Source organism: Gorilla gorilla, chromosome 9 (assembly GCF_029281585.2).
Source record: "Gorilla gorilla gorilla isolate KB3781 chromosome 9, NHGRI_mGorGor1-v2.1_pri, whole genome shotgun sequence".
NCBI lineage: Eukaryota > Metazoa > Chordata > Mammalia > Primates > Hominidae > Gorilla > Gorilla gorilla.
Window position 1 is genome coordinate 37,300,323 of NC_073233.2, and position 27,095 is coordinate 37,327,417.

Sequence of the window (27,095 nt, forward strand, 5' to 3'; positions counted from 1 at the left end):
GTAAAACTATTAGATCATGAAATTATTTCTGTGTGGAAATTTTGACTACTGATTCTATTTTTTCTATGGTTTTTGGACTATTTAGGCTGTCTCTTCTTGGGTCCATTTTGTTACATTACTTTTGTCCAGAAATTTGGCCATTTTATTTATTTAAGCTACTATATTTATTAGCACAAAGTTACTTGTAATATTCTTTTGCAATCTTCTGAATCTCAGTGTCTATATTCATATCTTTTATTCTTGAAACTGGCCCAATTATCCGATAGAACTTATGTTAATCGTTTCTCTTGAATAAACATAGAAATTGACCCTTCCAGTCTTGAAACTTGAGAAAGTTACATTTGTCTTATCTGAGTTCCTTTCTCAGGAAGCCAATCATCAGGCCTCCCAGATAGCATCAAGGAACTAAAACATACCAGATCACTGTATCTGGACAATGAGATGCCAGACCCCCAGTTGTTATGATTGCCTAACTAACCACCCGCTTCCTGTTGCCCAACCGCTCTTCTTTACCTCTCCCCAGTTCCTGTTTTTCCATACACGGTTGTGTTTCTTTCCTGCTATATAAACCCCTAATTTTAATGGGCCAGGGAAATAGATCTGAAACTGATCTCCTATCTCCTTGGCTGCAGCCCAATTAAATGAGATTAAAGCCTTCTTGCCTGGCAATATTTGTTGTCTCAGTGATTGGCTTTCTGTGTGGCAAGCAGCAGGACCTAGACTGAACCCTTGGAGTTTTGGTAACATTTTTAATATTATTATTTTTTATCTTAATCAGTTTTGCCAATTATATTGATTTTATTAATATTTTCAAAGAACCTAAATTTGACTTTGATGACTCTGGTTTATATGAATCATCTATTTCTGATGTAAGAACTGATGTAAGACTCTGGTTTATATGAATCATCTATTTCTGATGTAAGAGCATCAGTTTCTGCTCTTACCATTTACTGTTTCTTTCCTTCTAATTCTTTGACTTCATTCTGTCACCATTGGCAGAACAGATGCTTATCTCATTAATTTTTAGCCTCTTTTCCATTTTAATATAAGCATTTAAGGCTATAAATTTCCTTCAAGTATGCTTTAGCTGATTCTAACACCTTTTGCTTTGATTCTAAATGTTTCCTTTTTAAAATTTTCATTATGCTTTCTTCTTCGTCTCACAAGTTAGTTAAAACATCTTTGTAAATTTCTAATATATGGTCTTATAAAATTATTTTAGCTATTTATTTTTAACTTAATCCATCAGTTACACGTGCTTGCATTATTAGACTATATCAAGGACCCTATATCAAGGACCCAACTACTTTTCATCACCTCCATTCCTACCATCCTGGTCCAAGAAATTATTTCTTCTCAGTTAGAGACTGCAAAAGCCTTCCAACTGTTTATTCCTGTTTCTACCTCAGCCCATTTTACTCTATTGTCATAATGATCCTATTTATCCTTAAGTCAGAGCATATCACTCCTTTGCTCCAGACCCTCCCATGGCTTTCTATCTCAGACTAAGAGCCAAAGGCCTTATAATGACATGGAAGGCCCTGTATGATCAGTACCTCCTATTTTCTCTCTGACCTTCTCCCCTGCTGCCCTCTCCCTCACTCACACTGCTTCTGTCATATTTTACCTCAATGTCCCTTAAACACATCATTTCAGTTGTTTACATTTCCTGGCATGCTATTTTCCTAGAGATCTGCTTGTTCTTCAGGTCTTTACTCAAGTATCACCTCAATGAAGCCTTCCCTAGTCAATCTAAAATTTCCAAAGCTAGTAATTTTTTAAATTTTAAAAATTTTGGAAATTTACTAGTAATATTCCAAAATTTTTAAAAGCTAGGACAACATACATTATTATATTAACTTACATTCCCTGAAAAGTTTTTGAATCTTGCAATTATGTTGTAGAAAGTGTTTTAAATAAATTATAAACAAAATCTGAAAACTGTGAAGATTACTGAAAAAGCATCTAATCATGATGCACAAATTTGTGAGATGAGTGCATAAATACCATTAATTGCATTTAATTAGGAGAAAAGCAGTATAAATAAGTGTTTAAAAATCAGATGAGCAGAATGATTTCAGTTTAAATGTTTTTTCCTTTATATTTTTACTAGAATATTTTGCTTGATAAACATGTTAACAACAGTGACAAACAATAAGGGTGACTTAACACAATTCTAAATAAGAAAAATTTGAACTAAAGAAGCTTCATTTTATTCTTAAACCTCACTGAGAACCTTTCACCAGTACAGAAATAATATTGCAGAGGGTAGATGATCAAGTGTTTATTTAGATAAGTGTCTGCTATCTATGAATGGAGCAACATGGGGCTGTTTTTTCTTATTATGGTTACTGAGAATAAATTATCAAAGGTTACGACAACTTCATTGTATATTTTTATTTGAAATTGGCCTGTTGTATAAAGGGAAGTAGTGGGATGGAGTCACATAACTTCAATAAGTATGTTTGGGATTTGTCTGTAACTATTCTATAGCGGAGATATGGAACAATTTAGTTGATGGAGAAAATCAACTTTTATACTGGTTTCAGTCATAAAAGATCATGAAGCAAGGGTTGGGTAGGTGAGAGAGATGGTGAGGGAATCTCATTAGAAAATTACTGTTGCATTGAAGTCTTGGTGTAAAATAGCTAATATATCTCTTTCTTTCTGAACCATGGCAGGGAAAGGCAAAAGAAACCAGATTCTCCTTCATGCTTTGTCTGTGATACATGTCGATTCATAGATTCAGGGTGTGTAACTGTTCTTTTCGATATCCCAAGTATGCTATATTTCTGATGAACATATCTGAAGTGTGCTGTCTTAGCTCCTAGCTATTTCTACATTTTCTCACTTCCAACTTGTCCCATGGCAAATGGTAGCATCTGCAGACATTGGCTTTGGCACTACTGAAGCACTGCTGTCTTTGGATGGCTTCTTTTACTTTCCAGTTAGATGAAGGAAGCCCAAGAGTCTTCTCTTTTTAATGTGAGACATCACAGAAACCCAATTAAATGAGATTAAAACGTTAACTTGGGTTTCAAAACTTTACAAATGTTAACTACTACTGTCGGTTCTTCCTTTAAGCTGCTTTAATTCTTGTTCTTGTGTTTCAGGCACTTTCCTTCTGTCCTTCATAGACATAGAGAAATATGGCGTTGGGATAATGAAGAACAACAAAAAGTACAGACATGTAATTAAACTGACTGGAGTGCTGGTTCTTCTCCCTCCATTTTCTCAGTTGGAATTCTTATGTTCCCATTCATGTCTTTATTGGTTTTCTCTGTGTTCACACTGTTCTATGTCACAGCTCCACAGTCGGGAGACCCTAGATGAGCTGTGGTGCTCCCTTAAATTGATCATTCTTCTTTTTTTTTTTCATCTCTCTCTCATAACAGAGAGAGCATGTGTTCGTTTTGGGAGTCCAGCTCTTAACCAGCAATCTAAGTTTCATAGCTATATTAGTCCTCTTTTATCTATTTGCTATTAACAATATAATATATTCTTCAATGTTCTCTCCTGAGCCTTCCTACGTCTCCTTTCCCCACTTCTTTATTCTGGTAGCTACTTATTATCATCTCTCAACAGAGTAATAAACTTTTAGCTTTGTTCTGTCTGGCATGGCCCGTCCAAATGGATATATTTTAATTTAGATATTTTAAAATAACTATCCAACAGCTCATTCCAAAATCGTACATCTTTTTAATCTTACTTTTTACCACAATTCCTTCCTTGAATATGAAAATCCATTGCTCCTTACCTTTAAGTGTTTAGAAGCACAATTTTTCAATTCACAACTTTTCCCCCATAGAGTGAGAAAATAACTTGAGTTCCTCTAATTTTTTTCCAGTGAACTTAGTCACAAAAGAAACCAAAAGAATTTATTAATGTTGGTTTTCAATAAGGCTTTACGATATTTAAAAAATACTGATATCCCTAGATATATTAAATGCTATTTGTTCATAAAAATATTATCAATTGCCTTTTAGTATGAATAATATTTAAAAGTGGGGACAGCATGAAATCAGTTCTCAAAGCAGCTGTCACCACTGAGAGGTACACAGTTTTTGGTATTAATGCAGTCTGAGACATTACCAAGATGATTCCATATTTCTATATTGTTCATACTTCCCTAGTCATCATTCTATTTTGAAAGTTTCTTGTCAAGGAACTAACAGGAGAATTGGAGTCTCACTCAGGGTGTTGTTTGTTAGATGGTTTTCCTAGATTTAGTATTTTTACTTAATTTTCAGGCCCATTTGGACAATCAGCCCAGCTGATCTTTCTTCATAGTGACTATATGACTAAATAAACTGGCTCAATGAATAGCCTTGATTTCTGGAACACCAAACTTTTTCTGTGAGTTTCTTCTCTCTCCCTTCCTTCTCCTTTATTCATCAACTCTGTCTCCTTCCTTTTCTGGTTTCTTCCTTGTTGACTCTAGCTTATACTTCTTAATCTGTAAGCTTCATGAACTTAGGAACCATGTCTATCTCCTTCCTTGCTCTGTCTGCATTGCCTAAATATGTAATACATAATGGTTAGATAAATAGTAAAGTTGGAAACTTAAATCTGGTATAAAATTATTATTTATTCGTATAGTACCCAAAGTATTCTGAATGCCACAATATGAGTGTCACATTTCCTAATCACAGTTTATTTATATGGAAAGCTTTCCAACCAAAATATGAATTGCATTTAACTGTTCACTGAAATAGAGTTTGTTCTGCTAAAAAAGAATCAATTGCTTGAAAATAGGACTGGAAGAAAATATGGTTCCTTCAAATAAGGTGGATTCAGACTTTAAGTGAAATACACTGTACTTAATTTTAAATTTGAGTTTCCCTGCTTGGTAAGTATTCTCTTCTCTTCCTCAGACATTTCAATAAGTAGGAGGACCCTTAGACTGAGTCATTTTGAAATACATAGTCAACTTGTCTATCTTTAGCTACTGTAGTGCCTTAGTTCTTTCCTTTTGGTTTACAAGTAAGGGACAGATTTTTGTTGGGGTGCAGTAACTTATCTACTCCACACAAAAGCTACTGTTCTGTTTGAATAGCCTAGAGAACTTTGAGGTAGTTTGTATTCATGCCTAAGATCATGTAATTGTCAAATCACAGACAATCGACAAAAATGTCTTTTTTTTTTTTTTTTTTTTTTTTGAGACAGAGTCTCATTCTGTCTCCCAGGTTGGAGTGCAGTGGCACAATCTCAGCTCACTGCAACCTCTGCCTCCTGGGTTCAAGCAATTCTCCTGCCTCAGCCTCCTGAGTAGCTGGGACTACAGGCATCTGCCACCATGCCCGGCAAATTTTTGTATTTTTAGTAGAGACGGGGTTTCACTACGTTGGTCAGGCTGGTCTCCAACTCCTGACCGCATGATCTGCCCGCCTCAGCCTCCCAAAGTGCTGGGATTATAGGTGTGAGCCATCGTGCCCGGCCAAAAATGTCATTTTTAAAGTAAATATTAAAAGGAACTTTGTTCACTTAGGTTTTCTAATATAATTACCATTAATCACTTAAATCAATTAATTAACTGAATTACTTGTACTTTTATGCCAAGTTAAATGTATATATTTATATATATGTGCACAATATTGGCCAGGTGCAGTGGCTCATGCCTGCAATCCTAGCACTTTGGGAAGCTGAGATGGGTGGATCACTTGAGGTCAGGAGTTCAAGACCAATCTGACCAACATGGTGAAACCCTATCTCTACTAAAAATACAAAATTAGCCAGGCATGGTGGCACATGCCTGTAATCCCAGCTACTTAGGAGGCAGAGGCAGGAGAATTGCTTGAACCCAGGAGGCAGAGGTTGCAATGAGCCAAGAAGGTGCCATTGCACTTCAGCCAGGGTAACAAGAGCAAAACTCCATCTCAAAAATCAATCAATCAATCTATCTATCTATCTATCTATCTATCTATCTATCTATCTATAGATAGATATGCACAATCTATGAAATTTGTAATAATTATAATTGTTTCTCTTTCCATACATAAAAAAAGTATCTTCTTGTGAGGCAGCTCTGTTCACCACCCATCCATTAGGTGGGTGGGAAGCTTGATATTCCAACTAGAAGTGTCCCAGTTCCTGCCTATTTAAAACAGCCTCTTTTTTTGTTCGTTTTTTAGCTCTGTCCTTTTGACTACCTAGTCAATCAAATTGAAGGTTCGAACTTCTTAACAGGACTGTTGTTTCCTTTCAGAGATACACTTTTCCCCCTGAAGATGGTTTCTGAGTTCATATGAAAGCTCAATAAATCATATACCATTGGGAAAGAGGTCCACGGTGTCCATATGGAGGTACTTGTGATGTCCTGGATTCTCAGAGGCCTCTAAGGACATTCCTCTTGCCCTATTTGGCTACTAGGCAACCTGCTGGCACCTGCTTACCACCAGCAGTGGTGTACGTTATCCTGCCTGATCTCTGGTTTTAGCCTCATCCTCCTTACACCTCAGTAGAAAAATCGGTGCAATTCAGTCTTTTCTTGGCTCATGCTTGGCCTCCTTGTCTCTCCATGCCACCCCTTCATGCTTGGCTCCATGTGGGCCCTCAAACCCTGAGTTTCAAACATATTAATTCATCCAGCCACTGGCTTAGACTGCCCACCACAATGCTTTTGCTATTTTGAATAACTCTTTTTTTTTTTTTAACAAAACTCAGTTTTCCAGACTGTTGCTTCACTAGAGTCTAAGTTTAAGAACATCTTTAGGGGCCAAAACAATGACTTCTTGGCTTCAGACTCCATCTATTCATGATCAAAAGTGCTGCGACTCATTGATTCAATCAGTGAGAAAGCACAGGGGATCATGATTTTTAAGAGGAAAGAATAAAAACTTGGTTGAGACCAGAAAATACGACAAATTAGACAAGTTGATTGACTCTCTGCTGCAAACAACTAAAAAGTCAGGATAAATTATGTCTAAAAAATCTTTTACACTGTGCCATTGACCTAGAAATAAAATATTACATACTAGAGATCCAGAGAGATAAGCAGAATGCTCAACCTAGCTTTTACCTGGATGGAATTTGGTCTTGCAGAGGAAGGGCTCAGGACACAAATTCCAAAGGTCAGCCAAGAAAGGAAATCTAACAGGAGACCATCTCCCTTCATAAAACAAGAATCACAATAGGCTAAATTTCACTGAAAAGGTAAACCATAAATAATACTTTTCCAGGATGTTACAAGTAAAACAGACTATCTCAAACATTTTCGCTGTGTGAAGAAAAATAATCATTGAGGATTCATATCACAGGTTGATCCTTGGAGTTTAAATAATATTAGACAAAGATGAAGAGAAAATTAATAATCTGGAAGAAAAATGTCTGAAAATATGATGCAAAAATGCATCATAAAGATACAAAGAGATGAAAAATAGTAAAGAAGAGTTAAGAGACATGGAAGTCAAAATAAGAAGGTCTTGCGTGCACCTAATCAGATTTCTGTAAGGAACAGAGTGAAGCATTACCTGACTTGAAATTGTATTACAAAGCTATAGTAACCAAAATAGCATGGTACTGGCATAAAAACATATAGACTAAATGAATAGAATAGATGGCCTATAAATAAATTCACACATTTACAGTGAACTCATTTTTGTCAAATATGCTAAGAACATACCATGGAAAAAGGACACCTTCTTCAATAAATGGTGCTGGGGGAAAATGGATATCCGTATACAGAAGAATGAAACCAGACCCCTATTTCTCAACATATGCAAAAATAAAATCAAAATGAATTAAATTCTCAAATCTAAGACCTAAACTTATGAAACTATTAGAAGAAAACATTAAGAAGTAACTTCAGCACAAGAATAGTCTGGGAAGAATTTCTTGAGTAATACCACAAAAGCACAAGAAACCAAAGCAAAAATGAAAACATGGGATCACATCAAGCTAAAAAGCTTCTGCACAGCAAACAAAACAAGCAACAAAGTAAAAAGACAACCCAAAGAATGGAAGAAAATATTTGCAAACTACACGTCTGAGAAGGGACTAATAACTAGAATGCATAAGAAGCTCAAACAACTCAATAGGAAAAAAAATCAAATAACCTAACAAAAAAAGTGGGCAAAAGAGCTGAATAGACATTTCCTTAGAAAACTGGCACGAGACAAGTATGCCCTCTCTCACCACTCCTATTCAACATAGTATTGGAAGTGGCTGGCCCAGGGCAATCAGGCAAGAGAAAGAAATAAAGGGTATTTGAATAGGAAGAGAGGAAGTCAAATTGTCTCTGTTTGCAGATAACATGATTGTATATTTAGAAAACCTCATCATCTCAGCCCAAAATCTTCTTAAGCTGATAAGCAACTTCTGCAAAGTCTCAGGATACAAAATCAATGTGCAAAAATCACAAGCATTCCTATACACCAATAATAGACAAGCAGAGAGCCAAATAATGCGTGAACTCCCATTCATAATTGCTACTAAGAGAATAAAATACCTAGGAATACAACTTACAAGGGATGTGAAGGACCTCTTCAAGGAGAACTACAAACCACTGCTCAAGGAAATAAGAGAGGACACAAACAAATGGAAAAACATTCCATGCTCATAGATAGAATCAAAATCGTGAAAATGGCCATACTGCCCAAAGTAATTTATAGATTCAATGCTCTCCCCATCAAGCTACCATTGACTTTCTTCACAGAAGTAGAAAAAACTACTTTAAATTTCATATGGAACCAAAAAAGAGCCCTCATAGCCAAGACAATCCTAAGCCAAAAGAACAAAGCTGGAGGCATCATGCTACCTGACTTCAAACTATACTACAAGGTTACAGTAACCAAAACAGCATGGTACTGCTACAACAACAGATATATAGACCAATGGAACAGAACGGAGGCCTCAGAAATAACACCACACATCTAAAACCATCTGATCTTTGACAAACCTGACAAAAGTAAGCAACAGGGAAAGGATTCCCTATTTAATAAATGGTGTTGGGAAAACTGGCTAGCAATATGCAGAAAATTGAAACTGGACCCCTTCCTTACACCATATACAAAAATTAACTCAAGATGGATTAAAGACTTAAACATAAGACCTAACACCATAAAAACCCTGGAAGAAAACCTAGGCAATACCATTCAGGACATAGGCATGGGAAAAGACTTCATGACTAAAACACCAAAAGCAATGGCAACAAAGCCAGAATAGACAAATGGGATCTAATTAAACTAAAGAGCTTCTGCAAAGCAAAGGAAACTATCATCAGAGTGAAAAGGCAACCTACAGAATGGGAGAACATTTTTGCAATCTATCCATCTGACAAATGTCTAATATCCAGAATCTACAAAGAACTTAAACACATTTACAAGAAAAAAGCAAACAACCCCATCAAAAAGTGAGCAAAGGATATAAATAGATACTTCTCAAAAGAACACACTCGTGCAACCAACAAACATATTAAATAAAGCTCATCATCACTGGTCATTAGAGAAATGCAAATCAAAATCACAATGAGATACCATCTCACGCCAGTTAGAATAGTGATCATTAAAAAGTCAGGAAACAACAGATGCTGGAGAGGATGTGGAGAAATAGGAATGCTTTCACACTGTTGGTGGGAGTGTAAATTAGTTCAACCATTGTGGAAGACAGTGTGGTGATTCCTCAAGGATCTAGAACCAGAAATGCCATTTGACCCAGCAATCCCATTACTCGGTATATACCTAAAGAATTATAAATGATTCTACTATAAAGACACATGCACATGTATGCTTATTGTGGCACTATTCACAATAGCAAAGACTTGAAACCAACCCAAATGCCCACAATGATAGACTGGATAAAGAAAATGTGGCACATATACACCATGGAATACCATGCAGCCATAAAAAGGGATGAGTTCATGTCCTTTGCAGGGACATGGATGAAGCTGGAAACCATCATTCTCAGCATACTAACAGAAGAACAGAAAACCAAACACCGTATGTTCTCACTCATAAGTGGGAGTTGAACAATGAGAACAGATGGACACAGGGAGGGGAACATCACACAGTGGGGCCTGTCGGGGGGTGGGGAGCTAGGGGAGGAATAGCATTAGGAGAAATACCTAATATAGATGATGGGTTGATGGGTGCAGCAAACCACCACGGCAAGTGTATACCCATTTAACAACCCTGCACGTTGTGTACCTGTACCCCAGAACTTAAAGTATAATAATAAAAAATGGGCAAAAGAGCTGAATAGACATTTCTTAAAAGAAGTCATACAAATGGCAAACAGGTATATGCAAAAATGCTCAATATCACTAATCATCAGATAAATGAGAATCAAAACTGCAATGAGATATCATCTCACCCCAGTTAAAATGACTTTTATCCAAAAGAAAGACAACAATGAATGCTGGTGAGAATAAGAAGAAAGAGAAACCTTTTCTCCCACCAACCCTACACTGTTGGTGGGAATGTAAATTAGTACAGCCATTATGGAGAACAGTGTGGAGGTTCCTCCAAAAACTAAAAATAGAACTACCATATGTTCCAGTAATCCCACTACTGGATATACATCCAGAAGAAAGGAAATCAATACATCAAAGAAATGTCTGCATTCCCTTGTTTATTGCAGCACTATTCAGCACTATTCATAATGGCAAAATATGGAATCAACCTAAGTATTCATCAACAGATGAATGGATAAAGAAAATGTATGTATACACAGTGAAGTATTTCAGCCATAAAAAAGAATGCAATCCTCTCATTTGCAACAACACAGGTGGAACTGGAGGACATTTTGTTAAGTAAAATAAGCCAAGCACAAAAAGACAAATATTGCATGTTTTCACTCATACATAGGAGCAAAAAAATAAATAAAATTTAACTCATGGAGATAGAGACTAGAATGATGGTTGCCAGAGGCTGGGAAAGGTAGCGGGGAGGAGGGAATAAAGGGAGGTGTTTAATAGGTACAAAACTACAGTTTAGATAGAATGAATAAGATCTAGTAGTCAGTAGCACGATAGAATGACTAAACAGCAATTTACTGTATATTTTTAAATAACCAAAATAGTAGAAATGGAATGTTCCTAAAACAAAGAAATGATAAATGCTTGAGGTGATGGATACTCTAATTACTCTGATTTTATCATTACACACTACATGATATGCCTGTATCAAAACATCACATGTATCTCATAAATTATGTATAAATACAATGTGTCCATAATAATTATAAATAAATTTTTAAAGAAAAAATAAGGGAGTGGGAGAATATAAGAGAGAAAATATTTGAAGAGTTGATAGGTGATAATTTTCCAGAAATTCTGCAAGATGCCAATCCACAGATTCAAGAACCCCAAAGAATCTTAGAATCTGAAGAATGATAAATAAAAAGAAATCTTCTCCCAGATATATTGTGCTGAAACTGTAAAATACCAGAGAGAAGATATTAAAACCAACCAGAGAAAAAAGATAGATACCTACATGGGAATACATTTAGAATGATAGCTGACCTCTCCATAACAACAATGGAAAGTAGAAGTCAGTGATGATGTATTTGCTTTGCTATGTGAAAATACCTTACATGAATAAGGGCAAAATAAAGACATTTTCAGATAAGTAAAAATGAGAAGAGCTTGCTACCAATAACTAAAAGAAGGTTGTATTCAGCTAAAAGAAAGTAGCCCAGGTGGAAGGACTGGAACATAAGAAGAAATTATAACCAGAAAGATGAAAAATTGGGGATAACTCTAAATATATATTGACTACACACAATGTGATCTAATGGAAAATTATTAAAAGATAAAATTACACTATATTACTATAATAGCATATAAGTCACAAATCATATGATTGGATTATTTGAGAGAAGAAAGTAACAAATTAATATACTTGTTAACTTTAAACTTTGATCATTTAGGTATGCAAGCTAAAATGTTCAGAAATAAACAGAATAAAAATGTTATAATTTCCAAACTAGTTGATGGGGAAAATGTAATGAGAAAAAAAAAACATTTGGTCTGAAAGAACACAAGAAAGGGGTGAGGGGAGAAAACAGAAAAGCCAGGACAAATAGAAAGCCCATAATAATCCAAATACAATTCACACCTGTAATTGCAACACATAGAAAAGACCAAATACTTCAGACTACACACAAAAATTGCCAGATAAAATTTTTAAATGAACCATATGCTGATTACTGGGAGCCCCTCTAAAACAGAAGAACATATAAACACAGAAAGGAAAGGGTGGAAAGAAGATTTACTAGGAAAATAATAACCAAAAGAAAGTTGGAATGTTTCTATTAGTATTGGATAAATGAGACTAGTGATTAGAGCTAGTGACAGTTTCTACATAATAATAGAAGTTTCAATCCACCAGGGAGATATAATATTTTGAACACGTGTGTGCCTAAGAATTAAATCTCAAAATATATGAAGCAATATTTGACAGATTACAAGAAAAAAATAGATAAGTTCATCTCCATAATGGGAGACTTAAACACATCTTTCTAATTAATTGATAGAACAACAGAATTAGCAAGTTTGATATCTTGCACCTAACAGCTGCAATTCAAAAGCTATATGGAAGTTGTCAGGAATTTGACCACACAACTGGGCCTTAAAGTAAGTCTCAATGACCATCTCTTAAGCTAACAACCTCATTAAGTTGGCCGCTGGGAAGGACAGGCCACATATAGGTAAGCTTGTTCCATAGAGGATTTTCAACTCTAGAATGTTTCCACTGGCCTGGCTTACTGGTTCCTTCATGTTTTATGGCCCACCTAAAACAAAAGATAAAAAACAAAAAGAAATTTAGCAAGGTTAAATATCACTTTAAAATATTCATTTTATTCATTGAGTACTTACTATACACTAGGCAAAAACTCAGTTTGAATTAAAAACCCAAATCTGAAAATTTGCTGTGTAAAGAGACACAAATGAGAGTAACTTACTAAAAAATAATAAATTTTAAAATCAGGAAAGCATTAAGGCAAAATTGGCAATGTTATTGCTAGACAACTGTATTTGAGGCAAAAGGTAAAGTAGAATAACAGTCCTTTTATAATAACAATGACATAAATAACAATATTAACATAAAAATCAAGCAAAACTTTAGACAGTAAAAGAGAAGTTAGCTGACATACAATTATTGTGGGATACATTATTAAAAGACCAACAGATTGCAAAGTACCAGATAAATTTTTTAAAGTAATAGAAACAAAATATCTGAATGCTATAACTAATAAATGCAAATATTTATATACACTGTAACATGCTAATGGAGAATATATCTTTCTCAACAATTCATGGAATATTTCTAATATTTGCCACATATACACAAAGTAAACTTTAATATAGTTTTAAAATAAAAATAGAATAAGTCATATATTGTGACAAATGAGAAAATAAAATCAGATATAAATGCAATTTTAAAATTTCGACCACATATTATATTAATTATATAGTAATTATATTAATTACATTATATATAAGTATTATATTTATTATCATAAGCATTATATTAATTATATATTAATTATAAGTAAACACACATTTCTTCCCTAAAACTCTATCATACCAGATGGGGGGGAAGAAATGTGATCAGTAGTTATTTAGTAAGCAATGAAATAACGTACTTGAAACCTTACAGGATACATGTAGAATTATATCCAAAGATAAATTTATAATATTAAGTGCTAATTTATTAAAAGCTAAGTAGAGAAGGGAAATTAATAAAACATTCAACTCAAATTATTATTTTTTTAAATATAAAATTGTCCTAAGGAAAAATATGTGGAGGGGAATTATAATAAAGGTTCAAATAGAAATCAATAACTTGGAAAGTAGACCCTCAGCAGAATGGTCCAAAGAAGTGTTTTTCAGTTTGACAGTTCTTCAGAGAGTCAAATATTAGAATGCCGCGTGACCCAGCAATCCCATACTTAGGTTTATAAACTCAAAAGATTTGAAAGTACGTATTCAAACAATACTTGTGCATGAAAGTTCACAGCAGCACTATTAATAGTAGGCAAAAAGTAGAAACAACCCCCAAAATATGTCTTTGAAATAAAAAATATAATAGCAAATCTCTTGCAAATAAATCTAGATGAATAAGAATGTAAGACAAACCAAACAGAAAAATTGAGCTAAATATTTAACATTAACAAAATGAAAAGTAAGAGTATATTATGCATGTATATATTAATAAATACAACAATTTTTTTTTTTTTTTTTTTTTGAGACAGAGTCTCGCTCTGTCGCCCAGGCTGGAATGCAGTGGCTCGATCGATCTCGGCTCACTGCAAACTCCGCCTCCCGGGTTCACGCCATTCTCCTGCCGCAGCCTCCCGAGTAGCTGTGACTACAGGCGCCTGCCACCACACCCGGCTATTTTTTTGTATTTTTAGTAGTGACGGGGTTTCACCGTGTTATCCAGGATGGTCTCGATCTCCTGACCTCGTGATCTGCCCTCCTCGGCCTCCCAAAGTGCTGGGATTACAGGTGTGAGCCACTGCGCCCGGCCTAAATACAACAATTCTAATGAATAAATTAATTTCTGGAAAAAACCTCACAGATTTGAAATAGAAAATACTAAAAATGAGCTCCTGATCATATATCTTTGCAGAACATGGGACAGATCTTTTCATGTGATATAAAATACTTTAAACCATAAAGATACAGAAAACTAGTTAATTCATCCCATGAAGGGGAGATAAGCTTCATAATAAAGTTAGTCAGTGGTAATTTAACAAGTGATACAGCAATTGTATTTATAATTAAAGATGTAAAATTCCTAAATCAGTACTAGCCAATAAAATGTAACATTGTGGCAAGAGCATAATTATAATAGCTAAGAAATACTGGTCCTAGAAATGAAACGACGGACATTTACTAATGCAATACATCACTGATTAATGAATGAGAGTGCAGGAGCAGTGCATCACCCATAATTTTCCAGTGCACATGATGGTCATCTGAGCCTGCAAATTTTCTGAGATCCCTTAGCCCCATCAGATCCATCCATAGTACTTGGCCTTGTATTTCTCTTCTTTGCTCTGTGAAATCACAAATTCATTATCTGAGCAATGCTTTTTATATGTCTTGTTTCGTGGAGTGTTGGCTACATACAAGACAACCAATACCCAGCAACCCAAATTGAAGTCTAAAGAGAAATGGAAAGTTCATTAATTCAGACAACATATTTGAGTTATTGGAATATTAGCGAACAACTTCAGAAGGCGGTAAGCTCCTACAACTGCAGGTAAAAGTAACAGGAACACATATATTTAAATCATACCTATTTTATTTTATTTTTTGGAATACGTGGTCTACCTCCAAGAACTCGCTTCTTTTGAAAACCTTTCCTGTAGTTTTCTCATTCACACGTCAATATCTTCTGGGCCTGAAGATATAAAAGCTTGCTTTGTTGTTTCTCATAGCCATATCTAGTTTATTGTTACTCCATCCACTTCCAAAGATCCCCAGTCGCTTTGAAGCACATATCAATAGACCATAACACCTACTTCACTTCCTGGTTGCATTTATATCAGTTCTCCTATATCCTCTCTTCTCATTCATTGAAGAGTTTACTATCCTGGCTTACTTTTGTTCTCTCTACATCTCTGCTCCTGTAATTATCCAACATCTTTTCATTATCTGAGTAGACAATCCACCCTGGCCTCTCAGGGCCTCCCAAGACTTTAACCCCTTTTCAAATATCAGCCTACTCTTCCCATGAACACAACCTCAAACTGGTCAATACAAATAACTACACCACTTTCAAAATCCTATTTTCAACACCATCACCCTTTCACCACCACCTCCTTTATCTCTAGTTCATGTATTTAAGTATCCGTATTCCAATAATTCCTCAACTCTTCCAGATTATCCAAGCCACTGCATTGATCACCTATTTATACTTCATAACCTCCCTGCCAGGTAGGCTCTTCCCTTTGTACTCAGTTAAGATTCATGGTCCAGCGTCATAGCCACTGTCTTGTGCTTGCCCTCAACCCATTGCCCCTTCTCCTTCTCTGTATTAACTTAAAAAATAAATAAATAAACCAACTCTGGTTAAGTCCAACTCAAAGCCTATACTTGAAGAGTTGATCAGTGGTTGGAGAAAAACACAAACAACCATGAATGAAATTGCTACAAATGATCAGATCACAATGTGGTTTGGGGAGCAGTACGGATATACTAGGGAGTGTTTAAGAATTTGAGGACTTTTTTGGTTGTCACAATGATTAGATGACACTACTGTCATCTAACTGGCAGGAGACCAAGAATACCAAATATCCTTCAAAATATGGGAAAGTTTGTCCTGCATCTCACAGACTTTCAAATTTCCCTCTGAGCATTCATGTTGGGGAAAATTGGAGTCTAAAGCCAAAGTATATTTTACAAAATGACACAATTTTTTTTTTTATTGAGATGGGGTGTAGCTATGTTGCCCATGCTGGTCTCAAAGTCTTGGCCTCAAGTAATTCTCCCACCTTGGCCTCCCAAAGTGCAAGGATTATAGGCATGAGCCACCATGCCCAGCCCAAAGTACTTTTTCATACACACTGAATTTTATAGAAATTCAGCTCCCTCCAATATCTCAACTAGGGAAGCTCTGATTTTTTTTTATGTTGTTCACTATTTTGGAAAAATCACATCATTGATAGCATTACCATTTATGGTATTTGAGTCACCAATACAACATAGTTGTATCCTTTGGTATTTATAGTTCACATATCCAGTTCGTTCTATGCATAGGAGCAAGTATCTGCAAACTTAATGTTGTCCAGAATAGCTGTGCTGAGAATCTATATTATAATATATATTACTTTTACTTTAAAGTTATTTTTCTTTTATTTCCATAATTATTACTGGTCAACCATTTCTTTAAAATTACATTAGTGGGTAGGTTATCTTAACTATAAATTTTATTTTAGGATAATAAAGAAGTCATTAAAATATATTTTTTATAAAGAGGGAGCATGAGATCGGGTAGTGTTGACAACTACTCTTTTAAATTTATAACCGCAAACCTCAAGTGGACCCTTAGCACTGCTGGGCCATCTCACTGCATTCCTCCATCCCATTGACTCCAACCCCTGAGGGGCACATGACTTCTTTCTCATCAAACCTCTCACTTCCCACTGCCCATTTCTCAATGTCTGCTGGAGCCCTTCTTATTTCACTGAGAAAATAGAAGTGGTCAGAAGACTTTCCTCATCCTCCCACCAGCAAATCTACCCAGCTCCCTGCCTCTGTACCCATACACTCTGCCTGCCCTCCTGCCCTCCACTATAGCGGAGCTGTCTATTCTCTGATTGAAGGCCAGTACTTGTGCTTGTGCCTCAGACCCTTATCCTCCCTCATCTAGGACTTTGCTCCTGCTTTCTGCTGTTAATTTTCCTTCCCTTCTGCATCATTCCATCTGCATAATGTCTGACAATCTGACATGGAAAAAAGAACCCTCTCTACACCCACATCCATGACTAGTTATTGCCTTATTTCTGTGTGTCCCTTTGCAGCAAAGACCTTAAAAGACTCATCTCCTTTTTCATTCTCTTCCCTTTCTCTCCTAAACCATTCCTATTAGATTTTCATCTCTGAAACTCCAGTGAAACTGCCTCATCAGGGTTTTCACATTACCGAAGTCAAAGGTCTTTTCTTAAAACATACCTGAACTAACAGAAACATCTGACAAAGGGTATTTCCTCCTTCTGACCTGGCAGACCCAATTGTACTAAAGTTATCTGAGGTGATAAAGGATTCTGTGTTAAGTCTCTGGTAAGCCCATTAAGAGAGGTGCAGTGTTGGTCCTAAGATTGTTGAGCAAGATCATCCTCTTTGCAACAGAAAACAACTGTGTTTTTGAAAAACAATCCCTGGTTTATTGAAACACTGTTTTTGAGACTAAGAACTGGGACATGCATGGTGAAGTGACTATGAAAACTGAGCCACCCATCATGAGCTGGGTGTGGTAATATCCTTCATGACAGGTGGTAAGACAGATGCAATGACATCCTATATTGTACAATGGAAGTGAAATATTTAGGATCAGGCTCAAGCAAATCCAGGTTTTTGCACTGATTCTTCTCCCTTAACTTACACCTATGGCCTGAAGACAGTTTCTCTATGACTATTTGACTTAATGGCAGAAGAACTCAAGCCTGGTTCACAAAGAGGTCAGTGTGATATGTTAGTGCTGGTCAGAGTGCACTGCTGTTACATTTATAGTCCCACTTGGATGTGTCCCTGAAAGACAGTGGTGAGAAATTGTCCCATTAGGTTGAGCTGTGAGTGGAATACTTGATCATCCACTTTGTAGAAAGTATAGGTAACCAGAGCTGTGGATATACATTGACACATTATTAATGATTTCACCTGCTGATCAGAAGCCTCAAGAAGACAAAACTGGAAGATCAGGGAAATGGAATTTTGAGGAAAAAGCATGTGGATGGATCTACGGGGAGGGTATAAAGCTCATGAAACTTTATTTGTCATGTAAATGCCTACCAGAGAGCATCTATCACAGAAGAGGTTCTCAACAACCAAGTGGACAGGATGCCCAAAGTGCCCCATCAGAATGTTTATCTATTGACCTGATATCACACACAACATTGTCTCAGATTAAGAGACCCATTTTATGGCAAAGGAGGTGCAATAGTGAACCACAGGATTCACCTGTCTTACATTGTACATTATCTCCCAGAAGCAGTTGGCATCAGAGAATGAAAGAATGGCCCTGAAGTCTGAACTAAGTCTCCAGCTTGGGGTAACACTGGTAAGGTTGGGGTGTTATCCTAAGGATCAGTATATGCAATAATCCCAGCATTACATGGTGGTGTGTCCTTAACAGCTAGAATACATGGGTTCAGAAACCAATGGTAGAGGGAGGACTGGCCCTTCTTGCCATCACTTTCAAAAAGCTACTTCAGAATCTGTATTCCTATTTCTAAAACCTTAGGCTTTGCTGGGTACTGATTTTCACTGTGGTAACACTTCTGCCAGTGGATGCAATAAGTCTTCCACTGACCTGGGGAGTGATTGGAGAATTGATCTTGATTGCCATGAGGACTGAAATTTGCCCCTACACAGTGGAGGCAAAGGTCTGAAACCCAGGGGACCTTGGGGACATTTGGTAGTGCTTCTATGCCCAGTGAATAGAGGAAAGGGGCAATTGCATCAGTCATAGTCTAGTATGGGCAAATACATTAAGGGCTGAGACTTCTCAAGGATAAAGTCCTGGGTAAAGTAACTCACACTAATCAAAGCACTGGCCAAGAATAAGAGAAATCTAAAATTGATGGAAAAGGAGGAAGTTGATGCCTTCCAATCAGAATCTTAGGACCAACTGCAGCAGTGAAGGTTGAGGCTTGATTTGCAAACCCTTTTTGAGTCATTTTAGGAGACTGCAATGGATGACCACATTGAAGTACTTAACTATAACCCCAACCCCTTGAGGCAGAATTGAGGGCATCTTATTCTCCTATAAGATAGGGATATTGTTAGAGGTGCAAGTGGATCTGAATGGCCTAAGAGGTGGACTGTACTGGGCCCGGTTTACATGCCTCTCCAAATTCGCTCAGCCCCATTCTCCTCCCTGTTCACATGTTCAGTGAAGATCTTAGGTGACCACTGTAGTCACTTCATCTTCTACCAGCACTGATTCTCTTATATACTCCCAGAGAGAGGGCCAGGCTTTGGCACAGCTTCCTTCATACCCACTGAACTATGGAATGCTCATGGGTATGGAGTGTTCCTTCATACCCACTGAACTACTGGAGTGCTCCATTTCTTGGAGCTGACCAGTCATTCCACCACTTCCTGTCTCAGATAAAATATTGTCCCACAGGGCATGGACTCTGGCTTCCCCAGTGACTGCCTAAAAGGTCCTCGGAGGATCAGTAATATAACCCAGAAGTGAGGGGGACTCAATGCCTCTTGGGGCAAACTTTGACTAATTAGAACCTAGAGACAAGAGGAATCAATAAATAAATCCCTTTCCTTTCCTTCCCAAGATACGTGGGTCCTACAAACCTGGATGAAAGGTGTCCCAAGTGAGTTTACTTTTGAAGCTATGGCCAAATCCATCTCACTCCACCTGGTACTTTATTTCCCTCCTTCCCTTCCCTTCCCTGCTTTCATTTTTCTTTCGCTGTTGCTGACCTGGGATTGCACTTCCTAATAAACCTTAGCATATAAACTTCTTCAGGCTACTGTTTACTAGGAAACTCGAACTGAAGCACCCAAAAGACACGGGTGAGGAGCAATCTAAATCTCTATCTGATCACACTCTCAGGTAGTATGCCATAAAAGAGTCTAAATTCAATCTAAATTATCTCTCAACCAAGAAGTTGGGTGTTGGGGATGGAATTTAATCTTCAAGTATAAATATATAATAGAACAACTATATGTATATATCTTATATAAGCATACTTGTATGGATATAAAATCACATCCTAGTTTACTTCTACAGTTTTTCATTATCTGGTTGCAGTGCCTATATAACTTCAGCCCATCAGGGTGTCTTTAAAATGAGCCGGTCATGTTCAACTTACACTGTTAATAAACATTAACATAGAGCAAAGGCTATTAGACTGCAGAGTTCTGACACAGATTGACCTTTCATGTAAAAGCAATAGAACTCTTAATATTGTGCTTTATAAATGAAAAGCTGACAGACCCTTAACTGTAATGGCACTAGCTGGCCCAGCTATAATGACAACACATGTGCACAACACAAATTAGAACTTTACAGCATCAGTAAGTTCTCTGGAATCCTAATTCTTAAAAGCTAGCACTAGGTGGAGACAGTGATTCATGCAATGCTTACAGGCAGCCTTTTCGTAGTCCCCTGGAGAACTTGCTTCTATTTAATATTTCCATGTTTTTCTTCAGTGTGGACAGGGGTGTTCTTGAACAATTGGTATTTCTGATAGAAATGTTATATAAAACAAAACATCTCAGGCTTTGGAAGGACCTACTTGAAAACACTCATGTATACACACAGCCCACAAGGCAGCCAAATAAGCTTCAAAGGCAATTTTATTTATTTAATATAATGTCTTTATTAGCTTTGCCTTCCCATTAAAGGCAAAATTCCATTTATGATACTTCATGAGTATCTACTTCCATGGATAGGAGTATGAACAAAATTGCAATTTCCTCCCAGATTTATTTGAACTTAAAAGAAATACTAGGGTCTCTGTTCAATATTTGATTGACAGTTATCTCCTCTCTCAAAAACAAAATCCAGAATTAAACATATCAATTTCAGAATGATTAATGGAGCCACAGATCCACCACAATGCTTTATTCAATTAATCTTTTAAAGTAATGGAAAACAAAAATACTTTAGATAATTTTTCGGAGTCCAGTGCCTTTAATGGAACTACAACTATGAAAATTTGTGCAAGTCTGTATACATTGTAACAAAAAGATACTATTTAGCACTCTTGGAAATCAACAGTAAAAGAAAAACAAATCTAAATGTGCCCTAGTTGAAAAGAAATAGTCTTTTTCATATTCTATCAGGACAAAATTGTATTGTTTCCAATAAGGTAATGAACATAGTAATAAAATTAGACAATATATCATTTGGATCTGGCACAGTATATAATAGATAAATAACAGATATTCCAGCAAATTCCAGCTCAAATAAGCAGTGTCTAACAAACATGAGGGTTAAAATGATCAGATTCACATCCCATGACTGTTAAACAAACGCTTTAACGTTTTGTTTTACGCAAGGTGCTATTTATTTTGCTGACCACTTTTCAGTTTTTAGGATTACCTAAGCAATAAGATAATAGCACTTAGAATGTATTTATAATGAATTTAAAATGGTATGTTTCCGTAGAAACAGTGAAGAGGATATTATTCATATGGGTACAATAATATATTTTGTGCATTAATTTTGATAGGATTCAGTTTATAAGACTGATTTTAAGTACTCCATCTCTGAAAAAAAGGAAAGAATAAGAAAAATAAATATATAGATTATAAAAAGTAATAGTAATAATTACTTACTTTGATGGAATTTGAAAATAGCCCATCAAAATTCCATGGATTTGAACTGTTTTGAAGGTTTCTAAGGTTCTAGTACTCTGGACAGGGAACAAATCACTCCAGATTTGGAACTACATGCACAAGCTGGTCTTAAACACTGCATAAGGGTTAAAAGGTTAGATGCACCACTGAAACCTGAATACATTAAATATTACTCTCTAGTTTTTAACCAGTATCACTCTATGAAATATTTTAGCCCATTTTTATTTTGCAACTTACAATGAACATTAAAGATAAATTAATATTTTATGTAAACCATTATTTTAAGATTTAAATTTTAAGTAACTTCATCCTAAAAGAAACAAGACACTAAAGACTGCAGCATTATTAATTTGCAAGCCAAAATTTACAAAGATCAAGTAATTTTTGTAAATTAAACATTATTCTACTTTATTTCTGGAATATTTTGTACAAACTAATAAATACAGTTGAAATTTGTTCATCTGCCTTATTGTATATTCATGCCCCTTTGCCCTATCTCTTTACATTATTTTGATAACTAGCAAATTATTTAAAACAGGAACTGGACTTTAATGGCAATTAAGGGCTAAGAAGGAGAATGCTATGCTATGATAATAATCCATCCTGTATAGCTGGGAGTTTCTAAGAATAAGAAATCATTTCAACAATGACACTGAAAAGAATATTTATTTCATCATAATTTCCATAATGTTATATTATATCCCTCCCAACTGATTTTCTTTAAGCACCTTAACACAATCTAAATTTATTTTTAAAAGATTAATTATTAAATATGGTGGAAACATATGGTACATTAATAATAATTGCCAGTAGTACATATATATTTAATCTAGAAAAATAAATGGATATACAAATGGATACAAAGCCAATCCTGACATCTCTTGGAAGTTCGCTTTTAACATAAGTCTTTTACCTGCTATTTTGTTTTGTTTTTCTAGTTGGTTGAGCTTCCTGGTTATTTAGATTCTGGATACATAGGAGTAATTTATATTCAGCACTAAAAACCTATCATTATCTCCCATAGTCAGAGTTTCATACTTGGTGTAAAAGCAAAGCTCTCTTTGCAACTCAGTAGTCTCTACAAAGTGCAAGATTTGTAAACAAAAAACCATCCCTTCTTCAACAATACCTGCTTATGATGGAACCACACGTGATCCTGGAGTTCTTGAATCTGTTGCATTCATCACCTATCTGGGCTTGATAGGTAGGTTAGCTTTGGTATCTCAGATATTTGGTGGATAAACTCCCTAAAGTTTCCATATTTATTTAAATGAAAGCAAGATAAATGAATGCTCTCTTGAGCACTTGCTGTCTCTCCCCAGCACCACGCTAGGCATTACAAGGAATACAAAAGAAGTTCGTGCCATTTCAAGAAACCAAGGAAGAATAATCTTTTGATATTATATAACTCCCAAACATATGATTCTTCGAGTAAAGACAGAGTTCGAGCTAGAAGAGAGAGCAATTCATATCTTCAACTGGTCATTTCCTGGCCTGGTCATTTCCTGGCCTCAGTTACGTCAACTAATTTTGCTGTCAACTAAAGTGCTGATTGCCTCTATTTGTCCATATCAGACAGAAACAGTTAATTCCCCAAATCAATTTTCTCTTCCTTCAGTAGTAATAGACTTTTAGCTGGGTACACGGCTACCCAGCTATTACAAGATTTCTTTGCATTTAGGTGTAGCCATGTATCAAAGTTCTGGCCAGATAGGTTGTGAGTGGATATGATGGGCACCACTCACAGACCTTACCCTTAAAGCAACTGGACATGTACTCCACTAGTCCCTCTTCTCCACCCCACTGACTGGGAGATGATAAGAGCTGGACTAACTGCTTTAGAGCCACAGGTGGGAGCCACATGATAAGAATGGCAGAGCCACCTACCAGCTCTGTAGCACTACCTATCTATAAACTATCATGCAAACAGAAATGAGCTTCGGGGTAAGCCTAAATGTTTTGGAGTCTCTTTGCCACAGCAGCTTAGCTTAACACACTTTCTAGGATAATCTTGGGTTTTTTCATTGGCCCCAGTCTTTTACATTTTCCTGTGCACTTCCTCTGAACATTTTACTGCTTTTTCTGCTATCTACTTCTGGGAAATTTTCATGTGTTTCTGCCACCATTAAGTCATATCCTTCCTAATTCTCATTGCTGTTTTCGTAAATTCTTGTCCTGTTTTTCCTTCTTCTGATTTTCATCCACTTCTCCAAGTTCTTCAAGAAACACTCCTATAGGCAGGAAGTGTTAGCTCTTCAGAAGTATTGGCACTAAAAATATGTTTTTTAAAAAATCTCCAGGGCCACTCCTAGGGTGTGCAGTGCCCTGCAAAAATAGTTTTTGTAGGGTACTTGCCTATGTAAACAACACAATTTTAGAATTCATTCCAAAACTTACAGGTCTGTGTGAGGTATAGTGATTAATGGATAGAGAAGAGATGCTTACACATTTGTTTATTGCTCAAGTGGTGCACGTGAAGATTCTTCATAAGTTCTAGACATTATCTCAGGTTCAGGAACCACCTCTTTGTGTTCTTTATCATCGAATGTGCAGTTCTTGACTAATTTCATATCCCTCCCCTCAAGAAGTTCCACTGTCATGGCTCTTTGGAATTTATTTGTATTGACATGGCATAGATCTTTTTGCCTCTGCAGTTCCTTAACACCATGATGCAATGCTGTTAACATAATTACTCATGACACCGCAGCATCCATCACACCATCCATGAATACCAGCTTACAAAGACTCCCTCAGAGGTCATTGCTGGGGTTCACTGATGATAACCAAGTACAAGTGTTACCCAGAGTATGTAGGAAAATGTGAACGATGATTTGTTTTCTAATCATGTTAAAATTATTTTTTGGAATTTTATAGCATAATCATAGACCAATATAAGTCCAATTATATATATATATTTGAACTTTTTCTGCTACAATCATTGCATTCAAGAATGTGGTTTCTTCCAATGTTAACCACATCTTCACCCTTAACACAAGTGGGGAGGATGGAAGAGGGGCCAATAGGCAGAATGAAATGATGAGTCTCATTTGCACAAGGAATGTTCATCCTTTCTTCTGCATGGCTTAAGATCAACAGGACAGCATGTCATGTCGATCAGAGGTATGAGAGGACATAGATCCAAATGGCTTGTTGAGGCTTCGGAGCAGTAATCTCTAAAGCCCTCAGAAAAGATAGGCATGGTAACTTCCAGAGGACTGCCAAACAGACATGTGGCTTGGAGCCTGCAGACAGGGTGAGTGAGTCCCTTGGACACCAGTGGAGTGCAAAGGATAAAGCAAACCTGCTGCCATTCTCTACGCAAGATTGCCATGGACAAGAGGTGGTGCCATGGTCAGAACACATACAGGCGAAAGCCAACACATAGGTGTACACACATAACTTAAACTCAAGAATAGGCAGTGAATCATCCAAAGTCCAGAGCCTTGAACTTGTTCTGTATCTGACATGAGTGAGAGTCACCCAAAAATCACCATGTCAGTACCATTCTGGAGGCCCAGTCTCCATATCATACCACAAAAGAAATATTGTGCTGGCCAGCAAGAATGATCCACTCATCAGGTTACCCTCTGAACCTATAGCTTCTCAGGGTATCTGTCCAATCCCACAATGAGTAGAGGATCAGAGAGGGCCTTGAAGGGAAAAAATGGGGATGGGACCCACACCATCCCAGTCTGGACTTAAAGCATTCTTGTCACCAGAGATATCTTAGAAAATTTCAAGGCAGACACTTTGAGGTAAAGGCTCCTGGGGCCTGGGATCTGGCCAGGGGACCCACTTGCCTAGTCTAAGGTGGTTCTGTGTGTTTACCCAGGAAATTGTGGGACAGTCTTCAATCATCACAACAGGTCAAAGAGATTAGAAGTTATAAGGAAGTGAGTGATAGCTTTTCAAAAGTATCTCCAATTCAGAAATATTTCCCCAAACAGCTCTTAAAGTCTATAGATAGTCTATTATGAGTCACATTTCAGTTCTGTGTCAATCAAAGATCTTAGGAAACAGATGAGAAATAAGAACAAGAAACTGAAAAACAAAGAAAAACACCCCAGAGGTCCCACATGAAAAGGACAAGAGCAGTTAGGTAGAGAAAAGAAATGATGAGGTATGAGAGCTCTGAGGTATGGGAAAAGAATGAATATTAGTAGGAAGTCCACAAATGTAATGAAATAACAAGGATGCTTTGTCTAAAGTCTGCCTTGGGAAACACCATCCAACACATTTTCACCACCTACATTTATGTTGCTGGGTGCCAGGGATCCCAGGAACTGAGACAGTTTCTATCCTTGAGGAGTCCCAGTTTGGTGAGCAGGATGGGCCAATGGAATAGGTACCAGTAACACAGGTGATCAGGGTAATCATGGGTTTTGTAGAAAGTACTGCAGAGAACTGACCATAGCACCGCTGATTCTTCCTGAGGGGTTTGAAGAGTCAACAGACAGGACATGGGAATTTGGTTCCCTAGGATTCAGAACAGCGTCTAGCCCATAGGACACATTCTGCTATTTACTCAATGAATGAATAAGTTAACCTGGACTCCAGTAGTCCCCTTTATCACAGTTTTGCTTTCTTCAGTTTCAGAAACAAGTGATCAATCACAGTCTGAAAATACTAAAGGGAAAACTCTTGTTGAAAGAGAGAGAAAAAGAGAGGAAGAGACCACATTAACATAACCGTTATTACAGCATATTGTTATAATTGTTCTATTTTATAACTAGTTATTACTATTGTATTACTGTGTATAATTTATAAATTAAACTTTATCACTTATGTTTATATAAGAAAAAACAAAGTGTGTGTATATATATATGGTTTGATATTATCTGTGGTTATATATACATCAAATATATATATCAAATTATATATATATCAAATTTTATATATATATATATATATGGTTTGATATTTTCTGTGGTTTCAGGCATCCACTAGGGGTCTTGAAATGTATAGGGAGGGATTCTGCACATTTAAAATCTAGCTGGTGAATTCTAACTTCTCAATTTGCCATATATTGATACTCGAAATTATTGAATTCTTAAATCTTTAAAGTGAGAGAACATTTAAAAACACACAAATTCCTTTA

The 27,095-nt window shown here is 36.4% G+C and overlaps 1 protein-coding gene across 1 annotated transcript in view; it reads right to left on the bottom strand.

The window, feature by feature from the left end:
- Window positions 1-12,419: 12,419 nt before the first annotated feature.
- DCDC1 (doublecortin domain containing 1) overlaps window positions 12,420-27,095 on the bottom strand; it is a 401,001-nt gene continuing 386,325 nt past the window's right edge. The window contains exon 21 of the mRNA XM_055356896.2: window positions 12,420-12,729. Coding sequence (XP_055212871.2) covers window positions 12,579-12,729 — 151 coding nt within the window. The 3' untranslated portion in view covers window positions 12,420-12,578. The remainder of the gene's footprint in view (window positions 12,730-27,095) is intronic.